The sequence below is a fragment of the Zosterops lateralis genome, assembly GCF_965231275.1.
Source record: "Zosterops lateralis genome assembly, chromosome: 3".
Classification (NCBI taxonomy): domain Eukaryota; kingdom Metazoa; phylum Chordata; class Aves; order Passeriformes; family Zosteropidae; genus Zosterops; species Zosterops lateralis.
The window spans coordinates 11,820,353-11,839,966 of NC_139764.1; the positions used below are offsets into that span (position 1 = coordinate 11,820,353).

The following is a 19,614-nucleotide window of genomic DNA, read 5'->3' on the forward strand; positions in this document are numbered from 1 at the left end:
CGCCTGCGCCTCCTCCGCCCGCCACGAGGCGGGGCCGGGGCCGGGGCCGCTCCCGGGGCGGGTCCAGGGGGGCCGGGAGGGCGGCTGGGCACTGCGGTGGCCGAGGGGGCTGGGATGGCTTGGATGACGGCACGAGGGGTCGGGGATGGCACCAGGGCAGATTCCTCATCCCACCCCCCGTGCGGGCTCTGGCGCTAAAAGCCACCCCAGCACCACGTCCTGATTTTAAATTGGGGGTTTATTGTCGGCACAGCGAGGTTCAAGTGTCCCCGGTACACGGAGCAGCTATGGCACACAGCGGGCTGCCGTGTGGTGTACTGCTGCCCTGAGCCCACCAGTCAGGGCTCTCGGGGAAGCCGGGCTCTCCTGCACCCCCAAAAGACCACTTGGGTCTTCTCTATACATTCATCAAATACATCACAAATCCACAGTTAGGTTACAAAAAGCACAGCATATCCCCTGCAGCCCCCGTGATCACTCCCTGCCCACATACCGGGCAGTGCTGGAGTGGAGCACCTCAGCTACCCTGCCCTGGCTCATTGCAACCACAACATATGCATTTAGCACAGATGCGTCTGCAAGGAGACACACCCAAAATACCATGCAAATACATTCATCCCCAGCCCTGCATCAGCTTTGCCAGGGCACGAAAGTCTGCAACGTCCAGTGAGCCATTTATTTTTGAAGGTTTATTTTTGTGGCTGCATCTTGTTCCTCTGTCTTCCTCTAACCAGCTCTGGAACTGTCAAATCCATCATTATCCTCGTACCCAGCTCCCAGGCCTTGATCATCCAGCAAATGTGATGTTGTCTTCCAGCATCCACCTCCCATCAGCCAGGGAATCAACACTAGACTTTAACCCTACAGGGCACACAGGCTCCAGCTCCTGCCTCCAAGCCTCTATTCAGTTCCAGAGTCTTCCTCAGCTTTTCTCCTTCAGCAACTGCAACACAGAGCTGTGACTTCCATGCTGCATTTCAAGGCTGCTGCCCGTCAGCAGCATAACGTGTAAATGCACCATTTTTGCACACACACAAGTTTACCTTCGAACACAGGAGTAGTAAAATAAAAATCATCACTGAAAACTGCTGACAAACAGGAAAAAAAACACCCTGAAATCAGGACGGTAAAGAGTTCCTTCTGGAGTGACCGTTCAGCAACTTCAGCACACTGCAAGCACATAGTACAGGCATATTCCAAAAAAGGTGTGATTTTCTCATAGAGATCATAGATGTCCTGCAGAGTCCTAGTCTTCCTTCCAAAATGATCAAGTTTTACATTAAGCTGACGGCACGTGCTGTCAAATCAAGGCTTTTTCTTTACACTCTGCACTGTAAAAAAGAGCTAGTGATGGTGGGGACTTGGCAGGGAGTAGGAGGAAAGGAGTGTAGTTCATGGTGATCTTCCAAAGGACTCTGGAAGCCAAAAGCACACCCTTCAATAGGGTCTCCCATGCTGGGCTTCCAAAAAATGGGAATTCCAAAAAGCCACTTTCTAGGAGTGTTAGAACTGCAGTCTATTGAGTGAGTCGATGTAATGGAAAGTGGCTCCCAATGCCCAGCTCGTTTCAACATTGTCAATTTTCCGGGCAAGCTGCGAAAAAAAAAAAGGCAAAAAAGTTAAAACACAATTCTTTGGGAGAATCTGAAGCATGCAAGGTGGATACAGTGCTGAAGATTATGACAAAGTTACCACCACTGTGGGAAGAGTGTTGCTGCACCCACATTGCAGACCATGCATTGTAGCAAGAAGGTCAATCGAGAACCAAGCTCCTGGCAGGATGACTCCCCTGCCTCAGCACCCTCCTGCCCACTCTCCCCAGAAATCCACTCTGAACTTCACCTTAAAGCCTTGGCTCTTCGGGAAGCCCAGTTCCTGCAGCAGGAGGGTGATGTATGTGAGGTCCATGCAGAGGAAAGGGCTGTTTCCAGGCCTGATTTCCATGGTCTTACAAACTGAGAAGAAAGAAAACAGTGTCTGAATGCACACTGAGACTGTGGGCTCAGGTCTAACAACAGCCCCGTCGTGAAAAATCTCAAATGAATCCACAAAACAGCTCCTGTCGGTTGAACTGTGCAGTGGTGGAACTGTTACAATGGGCCTGAAATTACATTACACACATTAGGATAAGCACATAAGCTTTGTAAGGAAGATCAAGACATTCTGTCTCTCCCCTAAGACAGCAGTTTCTTGTATCTCTCCAGGAAAAGAGCCTTTCTTCTATTTATTTCAAGTCTTCCAATAGCTGAGCAACCTCAGGTGTGTTATCTTTCTCAAGCACCAGCACTCAAAATGTGTTGACAAAAGCAAAATTTTAAAAATCCAGACAAAATAAAAGAAAAATAAAAGATAAAGTAACACCCACTGCAAAAGCAAAAATTAATATAAAAATAGGTGAGATTTTCAGAAATAAGCAGAAATGTTGGTTAGATGCTATTTAGAGGGACTCAATATTTACTTAAAAGCATCAGGCTTTTTAGTGTGTCCCATGTTTGCTACCTTGAATGAATTTACACACAATTATTAGTGAGTGTTTGTATTTTACTCACCATATTTAGCTGCAATTTCAAAGTCACTGACAGTTAAGCTTCCTCCTTTTTCTTTATCTAAAAGAAAAAAAACCCACAGTTTTTTATGGTCTTTGAATAAAGGTAATTGTAAACTCAAGTCATAAAAGTTGTTCGGAAATCAAACCTTGAGCCACTGAAATCGATGTCAAAATTCAGACTGGTTTTAAGGGTAAAAGAACCTTCAAAAGATTCTCAATATAGATTCAAAAGCCTTGGTTTATGAAGAACCTCTAGCCTTGTTTCCTGCAGGAACAGAGCTTAACAGACCACCTCACCTGAGCCCCATTTCTGCACTGCTCAGTCCAGTGAACACCTGTGACCAGATCAGACAGGGCAGTGCTGCTCTGCAACACATTAAATCTGAAATTATTTGTAAAAGGAGAGTGGCTGAGGAGGGGGGTTTGTTTGTCCAAACTAACTCGACATCTCATTATCTGCTTTTTACCACTGAATATGACAGCCTTTTGTACACAAGCACACCACTGGAAAAGAGATGTGATGCATTCTGAATGCATGTGGAAATATCTGAAAATCTTCATTCCATCTAAAAAGGTCAGTGAAGCAAACACACAGTCCAAATAATTTTTACTGCTTTACTGCCCAAGAAATTTGTTTATCATGATGAAGTTTTTTCTATTTTGGATTGTAGAGCTAATTAGAGCTCTAATTAACCATTTCTGAAATGCAAACAGTTTGTTTAAAAACTATTATCAAAGGCTGTAGGTCCTACTTCACAGCCCCAGTATCTTCTCTATAGAAATTATTATCAAGTCAAGATCAATGCTGCACAGCAGTGTAATGACAGACTAATTTCCATGGCAGCTTAGCAAAGCATCATGATGTGTGCAAGTGGTCCCACTGCTTCCATAACTTGCCATTTAAAATGAAACCAACTCAGGAGCAGACATACCTATGAGACCAGCCTCTGCTGCACAGTCATAGTAGTAGGAGAAAATGTAAAAGTCCAGGTCCTTCACTTCCCCAGCTCTATGCACTTTTTTGTAGAGCATCTTTGCCACTTTATTAGAACAAGACTCGTACAGAGGCTCACCTAAAAGAAGACCAAAAAAACCCCATCATATTATAGGCTGAGAGTTAAATATACATAGAATATATTTGGGATCTGCCAGGAAACAGGCTCCTTTTTGCAAAATTGCAAAACTCTGCATCTTCTTCCAGAGGCAGACACCTACCATCCTCAGGCTGGGACTATGTGACAGACCAGAGATGGACAACATAATTTGAGACAGGAGGATTCTGAGAGACCTGTTCAAGGACTGCTCAACTCCATCTGCATCACTTCTAGCAGCTTCACTGACTGGACAGATACATCATGGCACAAGACAAAGGAACTGCAGGATCTCTTTGACAGCACATCAAGAGGAGCCAGACAGAACAGTAAACAGTCTGGTGTCTTTGAAAGAGGATGAGAGTGTATCATTTACTGTGCTAACAGCAGCTAACCTAGATAGCAAGAGTGATAAATCACTATACCTGCCTTCTGTCCTTTAATTTTGTACACTATCTCAGTGTGTTGCCATTCGGATTTGAAGCCAGGTGGTAAACAAGGGCTGATCAATTCCTCCCCCTCTCCTACTGCAGAAGTAAAACAAAGCCACATTAGGAAAAGACATAAGGAGTAAATTCAGATCCTTCACCCTCAGCCCTGCTCCATACTGTCCTGCAGCCTCAGCAAGGCCCCTCCACAGCTCAGTCACGGTTTGGATGTCCCATACCTGCCCCCAGCCTGAGGCTGGCAAGAATCCAGGTCTCCTGGGATCTCTCAGTGTCACCTCCTGCATTTGTCTCAAATGCACCCAGCCATGGTGACAGGAGCCCACATGCCTCCTCCCCCCATCACAGGACTACACACCCTGAGCTCAGAACCAGGATCTGAGGACTGCCCATAACTTACAGGGTTTTCCCTCAACTCCTCCCAGAATGGCGAGCCTTGCTGACATCAGCCCAAGTCCCAGGTAACTGCAAAGGGAGAAAAGCCTCTGTGAGCAACAGACATTCTTCTCCTGATATTCCACTGACACCCCAGCTGGGACATTCCAGTCTCCTCTACACAGTCAGGGCAAAGTGGCTCAAGTCAGCAGCTTGTGCACATGAGGGGAACAGTGTGACAGCCTGCTCTCATGTTATCTTATTCAGAAGGATAATTTCTCTTTGAAAAAGCTCAGGCAATAGCTGTCAGTTGTAATCTGGCTCTTGGAGAACTGGCAATGGCATTTCCCTAACTCTACTCCTAGTACCTCACTGGGTACTCCTACCCTCCTCAAAGGCAGCCCAGACCCTTGCATACAGATCTGACTTTCTGGGCCCAAACACTGTACAGCAAACATGGACAGGAAGAAGCTGCTGGCCTCTGCCCAAAACTCTGGGAGCAGAGAAGACAGTGAGGAAGAAGAAGTAAGAGAGACAAAGTATTATGGACTGACTGCAACCCCTATTCTCCATCTTCCTGTGCTGCTCAGTGGTGAGAAGGTATAAGAGCTGGAAGTGAAGCTGAGCCTGGGAAGGAGGGAGAGGTGGAGGGAAAGTGTTTTTGATTTTGTTCTTATTTCTCATTATCTTACTGTTTAATTGGCAGTAAATTAAATAAAATACTAAATAAATTAAATTAAAGTCAAGTCTGTTTTGCCTATGACAGTAGCTGGTGACCTCTCTGTCCTCATCTTGACCCATGAGCTTTTTGTCATATTTTCTCCCCCCTGTCCTGTTAATAGAATGGGAATGATAGAGGGACTTGGGACATGGTGGGCAGCCAAGGTTAACCCACCAAAATTACGTGGCCCAAGTTTCTCTTCACGGTATTCATTTGCAAGGACCCCACTCCAGAAAAACCCCTCAGTCTCACTGGCTTCACAGAAAGCTGCCATCTGAGCTCTCTTTTCCACAACTAACCTGTATGAATACAGCTTGTAGGTGTGGTTAAACATCTGAAATGAAGTTGTGTGGCCAGATGGTGATGTCTGGAGAGTTGCCTGGAGGAGAAAAAGATGTCACTGGCAGGTCTCTGCCAGCCAGCAACAACCATCAACAAGGTAATCCTCCAACACATTGGGAAAAACGTGAAACAATCCTAGCATGATTCAGAGAGAAATGATGAATTTGCAAAGATTTCAATTTGACTGCTGATACGCAAGACAACCACAAAACCGGGACCTATGAGTGTCTTCACATGACAGGGTTTAAACTGGTTATGCTTGTGTCCACACCAATATGCTCTAAAAAAGAATTACTTTCATTAAGAAGGAATCCTTACTCCCAACTCTTAACTGCTTTTGTCCAGAGGCTACAGCAACTGCCTCTTCACATGATCCCTACTACAGGAACTGTGTGCAAACTAATAGGAAGGCCAGGCACGCATTAACTTCCTACTGGAGTGAATTCATCTGTGAACTTGCACAAGCCAGAGGAAAAGCACATCCCTGCGCTTGCCAAGGAACAGAGCGAGGATCAGCCTTTGGTCTGAAGGAATGAAAGGCTTGCCTGTTCCCCAAGTGCATCAGCACAGCTAGAGTGTTTGTGGGGAGCAAAGCTCAGGCCACAGTGCTGCTCATATTTTAACTCCTTCTCTATGTCCAGAATTTCCACATCCTGGACCCTCCACATCCCTTGCCATTCTGCTGAAATAGAAGGTAATCTCTTGATTATCCCAGGCTGGGACACTGGATACAGCATCCCACCCCTCTGCTTTTGTGCAGCTTTATTATGAGCACTATCTCTCCTCAGGCCAGAGCCTTACACCAGAACCCCAGGGCTTCACAGAACACCTGTAAAAATGCCACACCAGGAAGCTAAAATGGCATTCATTTGCAACTGAGTGAACTCAGGACAATCAGAAACAAGGACTGAGAAGGCACCTTACTGTGTTCCTAAACCCCAGTGTAGGCTAAAAGCTGGATTTGAATTCATCAACAGCCTTGCTTTTTGAGTTCTTTGTTATAAGCTGTACAAACTGAAAGCCACGGATTAAGACCTTCAGGTGAACTTGGTGTCCTCCATGAGATAAAGCAGCCCTGGCAGACTTGCCACAAGCACCACTGACCCATGGAGCTGGACGAAGAGGATGGACAAAGACTTGTGAATGCCTCTGGGACTGCCTATATAAAGGCACATGTGTGCCTATGACCAAGTCACAAGTGTGGCTTCATGTCACCCTGACAAAACTCTTGCTGTGTTTCCAAGGGAAATAAATCTGAGCAGTTAGAGATTCCTGCAGCAGCATTTCCCTGCAGTGTGCATGCTCACATTACCTTGGTGCGCGGAAGGAAGGTGATCTGTGTTGAGCCACCACCCAAATCCAGCATCCCTACACTCCTCTTCTGAGGATCATCCAGCCTACCTGAAATGTGTGACAGAACAGAGAAAGCCACGGTGGGCACTGTGAAAAACTGTCTAGGAACAAAACCAGAAGCACAGTGGTAAGGAAAGAGAAGAATCTAACTCCACTCTCAGCTTCCGCACAGCACTAAATTACACTGTTACCTACTGGGCACTGATTTTGGCTTTATCAGACCTGAAAATCTTAAAGTGACAGGAGTCTCTTATTTCTTCGGTGGCTGTTCCTGTCCTAATCACACCAGCTTTGGTTATTGCATCCCTAAACATTTTGGATGCAAAGACCTTTTGCAAACTCTGCTCTGGTAACAACTTTGTAACACAGAGGAATGTGGTTTTCTTGGCCACCTCTCCCTCATCCCTTAGCAATATTTTCTAGATTCCTATGGCCAAAGGGATGACAGACTGAAAAGAGCTGGCCTAAGAAACTCAGCTCTCTTGGAATTCTTCCTGCTGCCAGCTGAGACCTCTGTCTGCTCTCATTTAGACCTAGTTCTTCTCAGTTAGACCCTTCAAATGCACCTTCCTGACAAGGACAGTTTGTGCCAAGTACCTCAGTATACCTCATGATAGCTGATGTTTGAAGATCACTGACCTTTCTGGTATTTCTTGGGAGCATAAAAAGCTCCAGCGCACATTGCCCCACACACTGTGTGCTGAACAGAGCACTTGGATGGCAGAGTGCTTTATGTATTGTCAGAGAGGTCTTCAGCTTAGTTTTCTCTCTACTCTTCAGCTACTCTTTTCTCACTCAGCAGTGTAAACACCCGTGGCATTTCTGTGTTATAAATCTGTAAGGAAGTAGCATAGCACTTTCTTTTACTCTCTGCAGCTGCCAAGCACATCTAGAATATTCACACAAAAAATTTAGCCAGAGTCACAGCAGGCTCTAAAAAGGAATAAAATGCTCTGGTACCCTACAGGGAATTGAAAAAAAAGCTACATTAAACATCTAGGAAAAAGGATTAAACTCCTCACTTCATCAAATAAATGGACAAAATCCTAATGAGTTAAATAGGCCACACCAAAAACAAACTGCTGACTTCTCGGAGTCCTCTTTCTCCCATTCCACCCCAGTGAATGAGCAAATTCCACACAGGGGCAGAAAAGAGCAGGAGTTTCACAGCATTGGTCAAATCTTTATACACATGCTCAAGTACACATACCTGTTAAAAAATTTATTGTGATCCAGGCTGAAATACCTAACAAGGAAAAGATTCAGAAGACACATGCTTAGATCATAACATTTAATCTAACAGCAGCAACAAGTAAGTCAAGCCATATTGTAAGATTTCCAGAACTGTCAGTAGTGGACAAGACCAAGATTAGACTATTTGAACAAAGAGAATGACCTTCTCTATCAGAGCTTATGTGATATTTGGGAGAGAAGCCCCATGAAATGTTTGGAGAACTCTGTTTTTCACAGGTCAAAAACTTAGGCAGGAAGTCACAAAGGCTACAGTCCTTAGCTAAAAGACAAGGAGACTGAAACACACATTGTTAATTTTCTAGGAAAACATCCACTGTTGGCTTTTGTTTGGTGTCAGACATTCCACTTTTCTTTATGAATACTAAGTATTTTCATCTTTCACTGTTCTAATTTTGCCTGTTTTCCTCTAAGCAATTTTACGAGCTATGCTGTTTTTGTCCTCTTCTTGTTTTATAAACTGTTCCCCATAAATTAGGTGATTCAGTGGCCTTATGTTAACAAATTCAAATATTTATTCATGTAATTATAACTCAAGGCACACCAGAGAGCATGGCCCACTTCAATCCTTGGCTGAACTTAGGCTATCTCTGCTTTTACTGATGTTAAAACAAAACAAAAAGAATGTCTTTCCTCCATTAAGTAGCAAGAAGAGAAACTCATAAACAGCCTCAGCTATTTTAATATTTGGTTTCTGAGCAGATTTAAAACATATTTCAACACTCAGTTACTTAGAATTTTGACATCCCGTCCTCAACATTTTTGGATGAACATGAACTTACTTCAGCATGTATTTTCTTCCCTATATAACAATTTTTTTCCAGATTGAGCTCACATGAGTTATAATAAACATTTTGATCAAATACTTCCAGAGAGCTCTGATAAGCATTGTCAAGAGTAGAGTGGGCTAACCCAATTGTTAAAGACCATCTCAACAAGCAGATATTCAGAAACTTTCCCAGGAGTGCTGACTGCACAGTGGCTTTCTGGTGATCCTACAGGAACTGCTCAACACTCAGAGCTTTCAAGATCAGGACAGAGCTCAGGACTTCCAATTGTAAAACATGGCACAAGATTTCTTTGGCAGGCACTGCCTGCGGCTGCATAAAAATTCTGTTTCTGTCTTATGGATTCCAACCACAGCAGGTAGGGACTTGTCACAGTGCAGCAGGAATTTCCAGGACTGCAGAAAGAGTCTCCATAAAGTTACTTACCTTCATCAGTTCCATTCATTATCGACACGCAATTGTCCCTCACAAAGAAGGGAGAGGCCTGAAAAATCTCCTTCACCTGCAGTTCAAAGAAAAGCTACATTCAGAGAAATACTTTTTCAGCTGAAAAACAAGCTTTTTAAAACTCCAGTTTTACACTACTACTCCTCTTCTTGGGCCAGATCCTGACTGTCTGAAGTTCAAGAGTCCAGCAAGCAGCAGCCTTTATGTGCTGGCCCTGCAGAAACAGGGATGGATGTGATGGGTTTCCAAGCACGAAGATTCCTCAGAAATGCTATTAATGAAGGATGGACATGGGGAAGAAAGGGAATCCTGTTTGCTTTGTTAGAACCGGTGACCTTCACAGTATTATACATACATGGGAAAGGCAGGAGATGGACACCCTAGCTTGCAGGAATGTCCCAGGGTGCTGCATTTTTAACAGAAGCATGTTCTCTGGAAAGCAAGTGGAAATACAAGAGCCAATACCTTGTCCAGCAACTTCTGAGCTTTCTCTCCTGGCAGTAACCGCAAGCCAGCTGTGGCTTTCAGGACCAGAGGAGTAAACTTCCACAGCTCCATAGGAACCTCCTTTTTTGCCACCTCCAAGAGCTCTTTTATTCCCTGGCCACTCTGTGAGCAGAGAAAGAACAATAAAAGGCATCTTAAAAACTCTTTTGAAAGATCAAAAGGGTGATCAGAGCTACGATTCACTGTAAATGTGAAACAGAGACAAATTGGTATCAAAAGGGGTCAAGAGAAGGTGCAGGACTCACCATCCCACTACAGCATAAGGCCTTAGTGGATATAATGGAAATCATTGATCAACACATCCAAAACAGAAATAATCACTTTTTCAAACAGTGAAACACAACCCTATGCCACCAAATTTTTTGGCTACAAAAGGCTCAAAAGGCAGTATGACAAATTCTTGGAAAGCAAAGGCTTTTGTAAAACACTATGAGCTGGGTCTAAGTCTCACTCTTAGGAGTCCCTAAGTCCCTGCAAACCAGAAGGTAAGGAAGACAGGAAAGAAGTAACTTAAATTACCTTTTCGACATCATCAGCATATGCAGACAGACCTGGTTTCAGTGCTTTAAACGTCTCATGGGTTAATCTGGGAGTCTCTGTTCCAAAGCAGTATTCCAAAATAAGTAATGGTACAAATAATTTTGTATACACAAAAAGGAAACCATTTAAAAAGTCCATTATGTGCTAACAGAAGTCAGTTGAAGTCTTTGTCTAATGAACTATTATCAGCCATCTGACTTTTAAATACAGCCCCAGCTGTGGCACTAGAACTGAGAAAACCACTTTTAAAGCCATGACTGGCTGGCAGGTGCTGCTGTCCACTATGCCCATCAGTCACCAGATGGGTGCAAGCTCTCTTTGAGGCCTTACACCTGCCATGTGCAGCTTTTCAAACTGCTCCCACGAAAAAAGACCTCTCGTTTCAGCCTGCCCTGTTCTGGCTAAACTTGATTCCAGCAAAACCTAATGGTAGCTTTCCCACTATTTTCAATGGCTGCAGAGGGATGCAGACTTCAGTATTTTGGAAAGTTGCAGTACCTTGTAGAAACCTGCAGTCCAGGCAACACTACACTCCATAAAGTTTGCAGCAATACGTTCTGAAATTGTGTTTCAAATGAAGCAGGTAAGGAAGAAATAAAAACTTGGAGATACAGGAAAATAAGGAAATCCATGGACTGCTGTTTAACACCTTTTGGTGGCTGAGCCTTACACCAAGGCATTATGTGACCCTAAGGTGCTCCCCAGAGGCCAATCACACCATACACCACACTGCTAATCCTCAATAGAGCATTTAGATCACCTACTCACAGCCCCAGCCAGGCTCTTTGATCTGTAAGAGTTTCACAAACAGGAGCTGACAACATATAAACATATAAAGCTTACTACTCCAGAGGGAAGCTGGAGCTTTTTTGTACACTTTGTCTCAATTCTCAGAAGTAATTTCTGTCCAGATGCAATACACAGCAACTTTAATCAAATGATTTGCAATTTTTGTTTCGTTTTGCAGTTTAATCCCAACACTGAAGCCAAGGATGCTCTAAACCAGACATTGTAGAGAGAAGCAGCTCACTCCCAGGAACTGGAGATACCAAACAACCTAAAAACTTTGGGGAAAAAAGGCAGTTTGAATTTGTAATTCTTTCTTCCACCAGTGTGATGAAAAATTGCCTTTCTTCAAGGCACTATTCTAGAAGTACAGCTGCTATTTACTTCATATTCTGACATTACAGCATTTTCTCCTTGTTGAATGTTTTCATAATTTCATCCAAATACACATGCCTGAACCATAATATACCTCCTGATGGCTCTCTGGAAAGACCTGAATCATGTATGTTCAAGTAAACCCATGAAACCTGTCATCAATAATCTCCTCCACAGTTTATGGAAGACTTAATCTGTTGTGCAATGAGCAGGACATACCTCTTGGCTGCTGTGCAAATTTAAATATATGGATGCGAGTTCCCGTGCTTCCTGCGTCAAACATAATTCCATAAAAGACAGAGAGATCTGTGGTCACTGCCTGATGGGTCAGTTTATCTCCCCTGCTTTCAGCGACTCCTTCTGTGGCTCCCACAAATGGTCTGGAGCCCAAGTGCCATTTTATGTAAGCAACATAAACAGCTATGCATGTCAAAATCCCAAAAGCGAAGAACCGCTTTGATATCTTCATGGCTTCCATTTAACGGGATGTTTTGTTTCTTCCCTTTATCAAGTGATCTGTTCCTTGTCCTTCACGCAGAACAGGAGGTTCCCACATCACTCCTACATCCAACAGAAGAGAAAAGATCTGTTTTATTTTCCCAACCTGACAGGTGGATCTAAAAGTCTGATGCCCACGACACTGGACACTACTTTCCCAAGGAACAGAAGGAATTGCAGCTCATGTAGCACCTCTTTCAGTCCCACAGCTCACTTTAAGGTATGGATCAGCCCAAATCTTTTTTTTCCCCCCATTGCCTAATAAGGCACAAAATAAGGAGGGTTCAGAGAAGATAAAATACAGTAACTAAAGTGGGAGGGGACCCCAAGAGGTCTCTTATCACACCTCCTGCTCATAGCAGGGACAGCTGTTGGAACCCTCCACGTGGCCAAGGGCTACACCCAAGAGCATTTTGAAAAACTCTGAGGATGAAGATCCCACAGCTTCTCTGGGTGCTTATCTTTGTTAGTTCCTGGATGGTGAGGGAGGTCCCAGAAGACTGGACAAGGACAATTTAAAATCAACCTTTGAAAGGCAAGATGCAAGATCCAGGGAATTGAGTGCCCTCCTCTCCCACCTCCAATACCAGGAAATAAACCACAGCAAAGCACAACTCACAAAATCTACAAGCCCTCACACAGCATCATTCAGATGATTAAAAAACGCTCGGTGGTGATTTATGTGGAACAAAATTACATATAATTTTCCTTTTTTGACAGAGTAATGAAGAGAAAGGAAACCAATTGATGAAGTTGACTTAAAGAAGGTTTTTGACACATATGTAACCTTTTGATGTGAATTCAGGAAACATACAGAAGGCATGTAGGGGAGGAATTTAAAATCAAGGTGATTACAGAGTATTTCCAAAAAACAGGTAAGACAAAATTTCATAAAAATGGAGGAAAACAAAATCACATGCACATATACACATAAATGCACGAGCTTAAGGGGAAGGGAACTGTTGTTGACTGTCATGACACAGAAATCAGAAAGATGGCATTGCAACTAAATGAGCAATCTTCCCGGCTTCTTTCAGCAGGCGAACAGAGACGTGCAGGTGGCAATCGCTGCAGCTCTGTGGGGTGGTCACTGGGATCCTCTTGGAGCCAGGCCGGCCTCAGCCGCAGCCACACCGGTGCTAAATGTCACAGAGGGACAAAACCCGCAGGGACCGGCTCATCCTCCGGGGCGGCACCGCAGGAAAGCGGGGGCTGGAAAAACCAGGAGGCACAGCAGCCTGGAAGCGCTAACCCCCTCCTGCCGTTCGCCTGGAGGGAATCGCGGCCGTCCCTTCCCTGCCTGTGTCAGGGGAGGCCGAGATTTGCCGCAAGGGACAAGCTTCCCGCCGGCGCCCCGGAGCCGGGAATGCAGCGGGGAGGCCGGCAGAGCCCGGGCCCGACCCGGCCCACCCCGCGGGGTGCCCCTCGCTCACACACAGACCACTGTCCCGCCGCCCGCACTTCCTTCTTCCTCCCTTTTCCTTCTTTCCTCCCTCCCTCCTTCTCTCCCTCCGGACTCACGCCGCCCCCGCCGGGCCCGCCATGGCACCGCCGCCGCCCGGCTCGCGGGCCGCCCCGCCCCACCGCGCAGGCGCCAGGCCGGCCCGTCAGGGGCGGGGGGGGCGGCCCCGCGAGGGGAGGCGGGGGGGGGGGCGAGCCCCTCAGGGGCGCCGCCAACGCGCCCTCAACAGCAACAACAAATTTAAAATAAAATAAAATAAAATAAAATAAAATAAAATAAAATAAAATAAAATAAAATAAAATAAAATAAAATAAATATAAAACAAAATAAAATAAAATAAAATAAAAAAAAAATTAAAAATAGAAGGCGAAACGCCGCCAAGCTAGAAAGGTGTGGAGAAAACAGTTGCCGGAGAATGGGGAATGTGTAAAAAATTATCTTGAATCCGGTGGTAGTTAACATCACCATCACTTAGTCAAGGCCACCGTGGAGCTAAAGAGCTCTTAAGGGTGAAGTGCATCAAGGTGTTGATGTTATCCATTGCCAACTTGGCCAAAGACTCAAGGTTCATGTATCCTATAGCTGAAATATATTCATTACAGTACTAAACAATCACGCCCGTAGGTCAAAAAGGCGCTGGCCAGGTGAAGGCCCTTCCCCTGGGCATGAACAGAGATTAGGTGGGTCACATAGTTTATATGGTAATTACTAACCAGTCCTGATAGAAAGGCTGTAGTGTTTTGGTTTAAGACAATTTAAGAGGTGGATGCTCTACATGAGTTATCTGCCTTTAGTTTTAACCAGCCCCCTTCCACCAATAAGGAATGAACACAAAGAGATGTGCACGAAAAAAGTAAGTTTACCAACAAGTGAAACAGGAACAGGCAAAAAAATTACAGTAAATAACCACTGGAAACAGAATTGTTAAATGTCACTAACCCCTTCTGAACAAAAACTTTAAAAGGGTCCATGACACCTCCCACTCCAGTTCTCTTTTCTGGCTGCAGGGTCTTAGAGACAATAACAATTTGGGGGACAGATAGACATGGAACACAGTAACATTTGGGGTTGCCCTCAACATGTACTTGGGAGGTTACTAGTATTAAATATCTGTGTATAAATAGTGGTCTGGAAAGTCCTGAGGGGCACCCTTGATTTGTAGAATGCCACCAATGACCCAGGCTTGTGCAGCTCTGAAACAAATAATCAAATGTCTCTGAGTGTGCAGTTGTTGGCTTGTTGCCAACTTGTTTGGAAGTGAATCTGATTTTTGTGGACAATAACACAAGCAGTCCTCAAGGTGAGAGGTTTCTTCACTACAGAAATGTGAATCTGCCAGCTGCTTGTGAAAAAAAAAAGCCATCTGAGAATGCTCCGTTGATTCCTGTAGGTGTTAATCCCAAAATTGCTATTGTGGCGTTCCTGTCAGTCAGGGCATCTCAGGAGCTGCAAACCCACTGAGAGGAAATAGGAGAACCTCAGTAAAGATGCAGCCTGGCTGCTGGGTGAATACCCTTTATCTCCAGGATGAGGGGAGGATGGTCATGGTCATAGCTGGGCATGGTCACTGGTCTTGGTGAGTCTGCAGCATTGCATCACCTTGTTTGTCCCAAAATATGAGATATTGACAGACTAAAAATGATTTTTTAATGGCTCTTGCTGTGCCAGGTGTAGCTCAGTGATATCTAGTGGCAGTGTGAAGGTAAATTCAGTGTAAATAAGCTGGTTTTCAGTTAGCTTTGTTCTAAGCGACCTCCTTTTGGAAAAAAAAAAAAAAATGGAGATAGGAAGTGAAGATGCTACAAGTTTTGGGCTAGGGAGCTACTCAGATCTGGAGTTGTCCTTCAAAGTAAAATATTAGGGAGCCCCATGTCAAATTCTGTGGTCGTCACTGGGATTTTGGGCTGCTGTGAAAATTCCCACCTAGGAGCAAGTTTCCTGAAACCTAGAACAGGACTTGAGCCCCCTTATATTTAGAAACACACAGTCATCTGAACTCATCACAACAGAGAGACTGCTACATCAACAGCCTGTTTCTTCTTCCAGGTTGCAAGAAAACAGGAATACTTCTGGAGGGTTACTCAGGGTGAAGGACTATTTGCATTTTTTTCTTCAAGACAGAAGATTTCAGTGATATCAGTATGGTTTTCCTTAGCAAAATAATTTTTTTCAATCCTAAATGAAGAAATGCTCCTGCCACTGATTGCTAAGTCAGCAAAAGAAGAGAGTATTTTTCCCTTTCCACGAGGGAAGGCAGATTTCAGGAGGTGAGGCCCTGGAGGAAAAGCAGGTCAAGGCCAGCAGAGAGCAGTATTTTGTCAGGAACACCGTTTCCCCGGGGACGGGGCAAATTAGTACAGTATTTATTTCTCTTAGTTGAAATTGAAATATCTTGCATATATATTCATAAAAAAAATCCTGCAGTTAAGACTAGAGATTTTAAAGAAATGGGAATGTAATACTGAGTTGTTTTTTGCTTTTTTTTTTTTTTCTCCCTCCCGTGAAAAGCATTACTTATGTGCATGGGAACAGTTCTCAGGCTGCTCTTGGAAACCCCCTTCCCTCAGCTGCGGACCTTGGATGGAGTGTAGGTGGTTTAAAGAGTTTTGGATCCATTCCTGAAACTGTGTCACAGACAGTACTGTGGTCATTCTTAGAATTAAGCCACACAGTCTTAGATTTGTAACAAAATTTCAAGTATGGTATCTACATATTGTACATATTACCTGTACATTTAGATTCATAGCTTGGTGTGTTAGATATATCAAACCTGAGGTAGAATGCAGATTATTGGTAGCCATTTGGGAAATTATCTCTGCCACTCCCGTGTTATAAGAATAATAGTTTTCGATGTCCAAATGAGAATTATTAAACAGGAATCCTGGGAAAGGAGAGGTGATTCTGAGGTCCTGTCACTTACCTGAAACCCCAGATGGCACCTGCTGCTCTCTGATGCCCTCCACTGTGGTTCTTCATCATTCCTTCCCAAAACTCCCAGCAAGGCAGGACTTGGCATGTCCTGCAACTTCTCTGCAGGTGCATCTCTCCCTAGGCGAGAGGGCCATGATCAAACTTACCAGACAAATGCTGAGTTACCATTTCCTTTCCTATGGAGGAAGCATAAATAACATATTTCTCTATCTCCTCTCTGGATACCCACCAGATTTTGACAAAGTCATAGAAATTGAACACCTTTGAGACATTTATGCTTCTGGCAATTTTGGCTGAAAGTAGTAACTAGTCCAGTATTTTGGAGAGGCTGTTCTGTGTTTGTATCCTAGAAAGTGTCTCCCAGGGGATGCCACTGATGTTTTCCTTGCTGGTTGTGGCTACAGTACCACAAACCAGAAAAACTGAGGAGGTCTCTGCTGTTCCTCGCTGCTGCTCACAAACCATGTGGAGAAATGAACTGTAACTTTGGAAATGCTGCCTCAGCGTGGTCTTTTTGGTGCCCTACAGGCTGGAGTTCTTCATAAATTTATCATGACCTACATAATTGACCTATATTATGTGCCTGTTTGTTAAATAGATTGCACTAATTATAAACATGAATGGGGATAGCTTAACAGTTATTTATTTATTCTGAGGTGTGTGCCTGCTGTCTGAAATGATGTACAGGAGGATCACTGCCAGATTTTCCTCCTTGGTCCCTCCATATTTGACATGTACTATGGACTGTTGTAATAAAACATAAATAGATTCTGCTTTCAGAGGGAAAAAAATAAAAGGAAAATTGTTCTTATTGCTTTTCTAAGCAAGGGGATGTATGCAAGATCCTCTGGAAGGTCTGTATGTAAGAAAATTAGCATGAGGGAAAAAACACAGCATAGCAAAATTTTCAAGCCCTTGATTTGTAGGACAGCAAGTAGGGGCTGAGTGTACTTTGCACTTTGGTCACTTTTTTGAGACCTTTCTATGCTGGGAAACAGCATTACTACACCTTGCTGATAGTTGAGTGTTTTATAATGAATGGATCTATTTCTCCTTGTGCTTGTGCCTCACTTGCAGACTGCTGGAGCTGTTTGAAGTCCCGGGTGCCGTTGAAATGTGGTGAATTTAGTGGAACTGCACCTGCTCCCAGCAAGTATGAATTTTGCTTTTAACGTTTCAGACCGACATCCAAAGCCTGGCTGATTTGCCTCTAGGGGGAGATTTGGATCAGGGCTTTAAAACAGATGTCGGCTGCCACAGACCCCTCAGTTGTATTAGCGACGCTGTCAGGCAGTTTCCACTGCCGTGTCCTCATTCAGATAGACAGGGTGCGCTGAGTGTAATCTAATTAAGGAGAATTCCCCAGATTTTTGGTTTGTGTCTGCTATCACTGTGTTTTTAACTTCTCCAAATTCATTATAAATGCGCCCATCTGTGGGCTGTCACATAGCACTGACTACAAGTAGCTGCTTTTGGAGAAGAAATAGGTGGGAAGGATGAAAAAAATTAAAGCCGATTGCTGCAATTTTTAACTGTTTGCAATTTCAGAAATTGCCCCTTGTATTTCATGCTAGGGATGAATTTCCAGGCAGCCAAAAAATATATGTTTTACCAGTGGGTTGGTGGGAAAAAATGTTTATTCAAATAGGATATTATTTATTTGGTAGGCTGGTTGTCGAGTGGCACAGACAGCCCATGCCTTTAACAAGCTTTTGTTAAGAAAAATTTTTATGATCTTGTCATAATCTTGGAGTCAATTGTGAATTTGCTGAGGAAGAAGGAAGTAATTTCTCGCCTTATCATTCTGCTTCCTCTGCAGAAGATTGATCTCAATCTCTTCTATAGAGCTTTTAAAAGCTATTATTGGCTTATGTATGATGTTAAGGTTCAGCTTTTGGTAAAAATGCTCTGATTTAAAAAACTTTTTGAAGATGATATTTGAAACCCAGAATAATTTAACTTCAACTTGACCTCTTGAGGTTCCCATGCTCCAAAAAAGGCCAAATTTGAAGTTTGATTGGGTTGCTCAAAGCCTTGTCCAGCTGAGTATTTAATATCTCCAAGGATGGAGACTCTCGGGGCCCTTTCCCAGGACTAAACCACCCATAAGGTAAAATATATTGTGTGATACCTAACAGGAACTTGTCATGTCCCAGTTTGTGTCTTTCACTTCTTGTGCTGTCACTGAGGATCTCTGGGAAAAGCCTCCCTTAGTGTTCAGCTGCCAGTTAGATTGTGGCTACAGACAGTTTGCATCTCCAGATGATTACTTGTTTTCACACTGTTTAGTTTCACGATGAATTTTCTGTGTGAGTCTTGTGATATTTTCAATGACTATTATGTAAAGCATGTCAGAAGCAATTTAAAGTTATTATGAGAAAGAGAAAACTGAAAGTGTCTGTCTTTCCTTAATATTTATGATAATCTTTCACTTGATACATGTAGAAATGAAAATAGGAAAATACAGCTGGCTGCCAATTCTCCCCTACATATATAACACATTTTCTTTATTGAATGTTGCTTCTTGTGTCCTAAGAGACAATTTTGAAGGTGAGTCTCCTGTCTTGAGAGCCATTTTAGAAGGTGCTCTGCTGTCCCACCACCCCTTGAGGATGAGTTCACTAGTCTCAGTCTTCCATGTGGAATTGCACTATATATCATCAATGGATGCTTAGAGTCTCATAAGGGATAATGATCCTAAAAGTTACTTTTTGGTTTGAAAAGATATATACCTTGCATTTATTAGGAGGTGATCCAAAGTTTTGTGTGTGAAATAATCATTGTACACCCCGGAGAGAACAGAAGTATTCTTTGTTAGTTTTTCCATGTCTTGCACCAGCTAATGACAAATAAATATTAGTGGTAGCGTCTTCTTAACCTTCAGTCATCTATGCTTCAGGAGCTGCAGGGCTGTTCTCCAGTATTTCTAAGGTTCCTTGAAGAAGCAAACTAATTTTCAGTAGTTCAGTTCCTATAAATGAATGTATTTTCAAGTACTCCAGTGATAAGTTCACTGTTGCTTATAAAGCACTGACATGCCAGAGTGAAAGCATAGATGGCTGGATGAATACCTATTATCAGCTCACAGAAGTAAACATTGGAAATGTCTAACCTTCAACTTGAGGCATTTTAAGACTTTTTTTTCCAACACCA

General features: G+C 43.6%; 1 protein-coding gene across 1 annotated transcript; it reads right to left on the reverse strand.

Annotated features, from left to right (window-relative positions):
• Window positions 1–240: 240 nt before the first annotated feature.
• On the reverse strand, window positions 241–14,014 carry ENTPD6 (ectonucleoside triphosphate diphosphohydrolase 6). Its single transcript, XM_083857537.1, has 14 exons — window positions 13,590–14,014; window positions 11,790–12,131; window positions 10,389–10,465; window positions 9,828–9,971; window positions 9,342–9,417; window positions 8,087–8,122; window positions 6,836–6,924; window positions 5,481–5,560; window positions 4,486–4,550; window positions 4,065–4,166; window positions 3,481–3,621; window positions 2,550–2,606; window positions 1,843–1,955; window positions 241–1,593 (listed from the first exon to the last, which is right to left on the reverse strand). Exons 2-14 carry the CDS (start codon window positions 12,046–12,048, stop codon window positions 1,504–1,506), a joined length of 1,329 nt encoding a protein of 442 aa, XP_083713663.1. The 5' UTR covers window positions 12,049–12,131; window positions 13,590–14,014; the 3' UTR covers window positions 241–1,503.
• Between the last annotated feature and the right edge of the window lie 5,600 nt (window positions 14,015–19,614).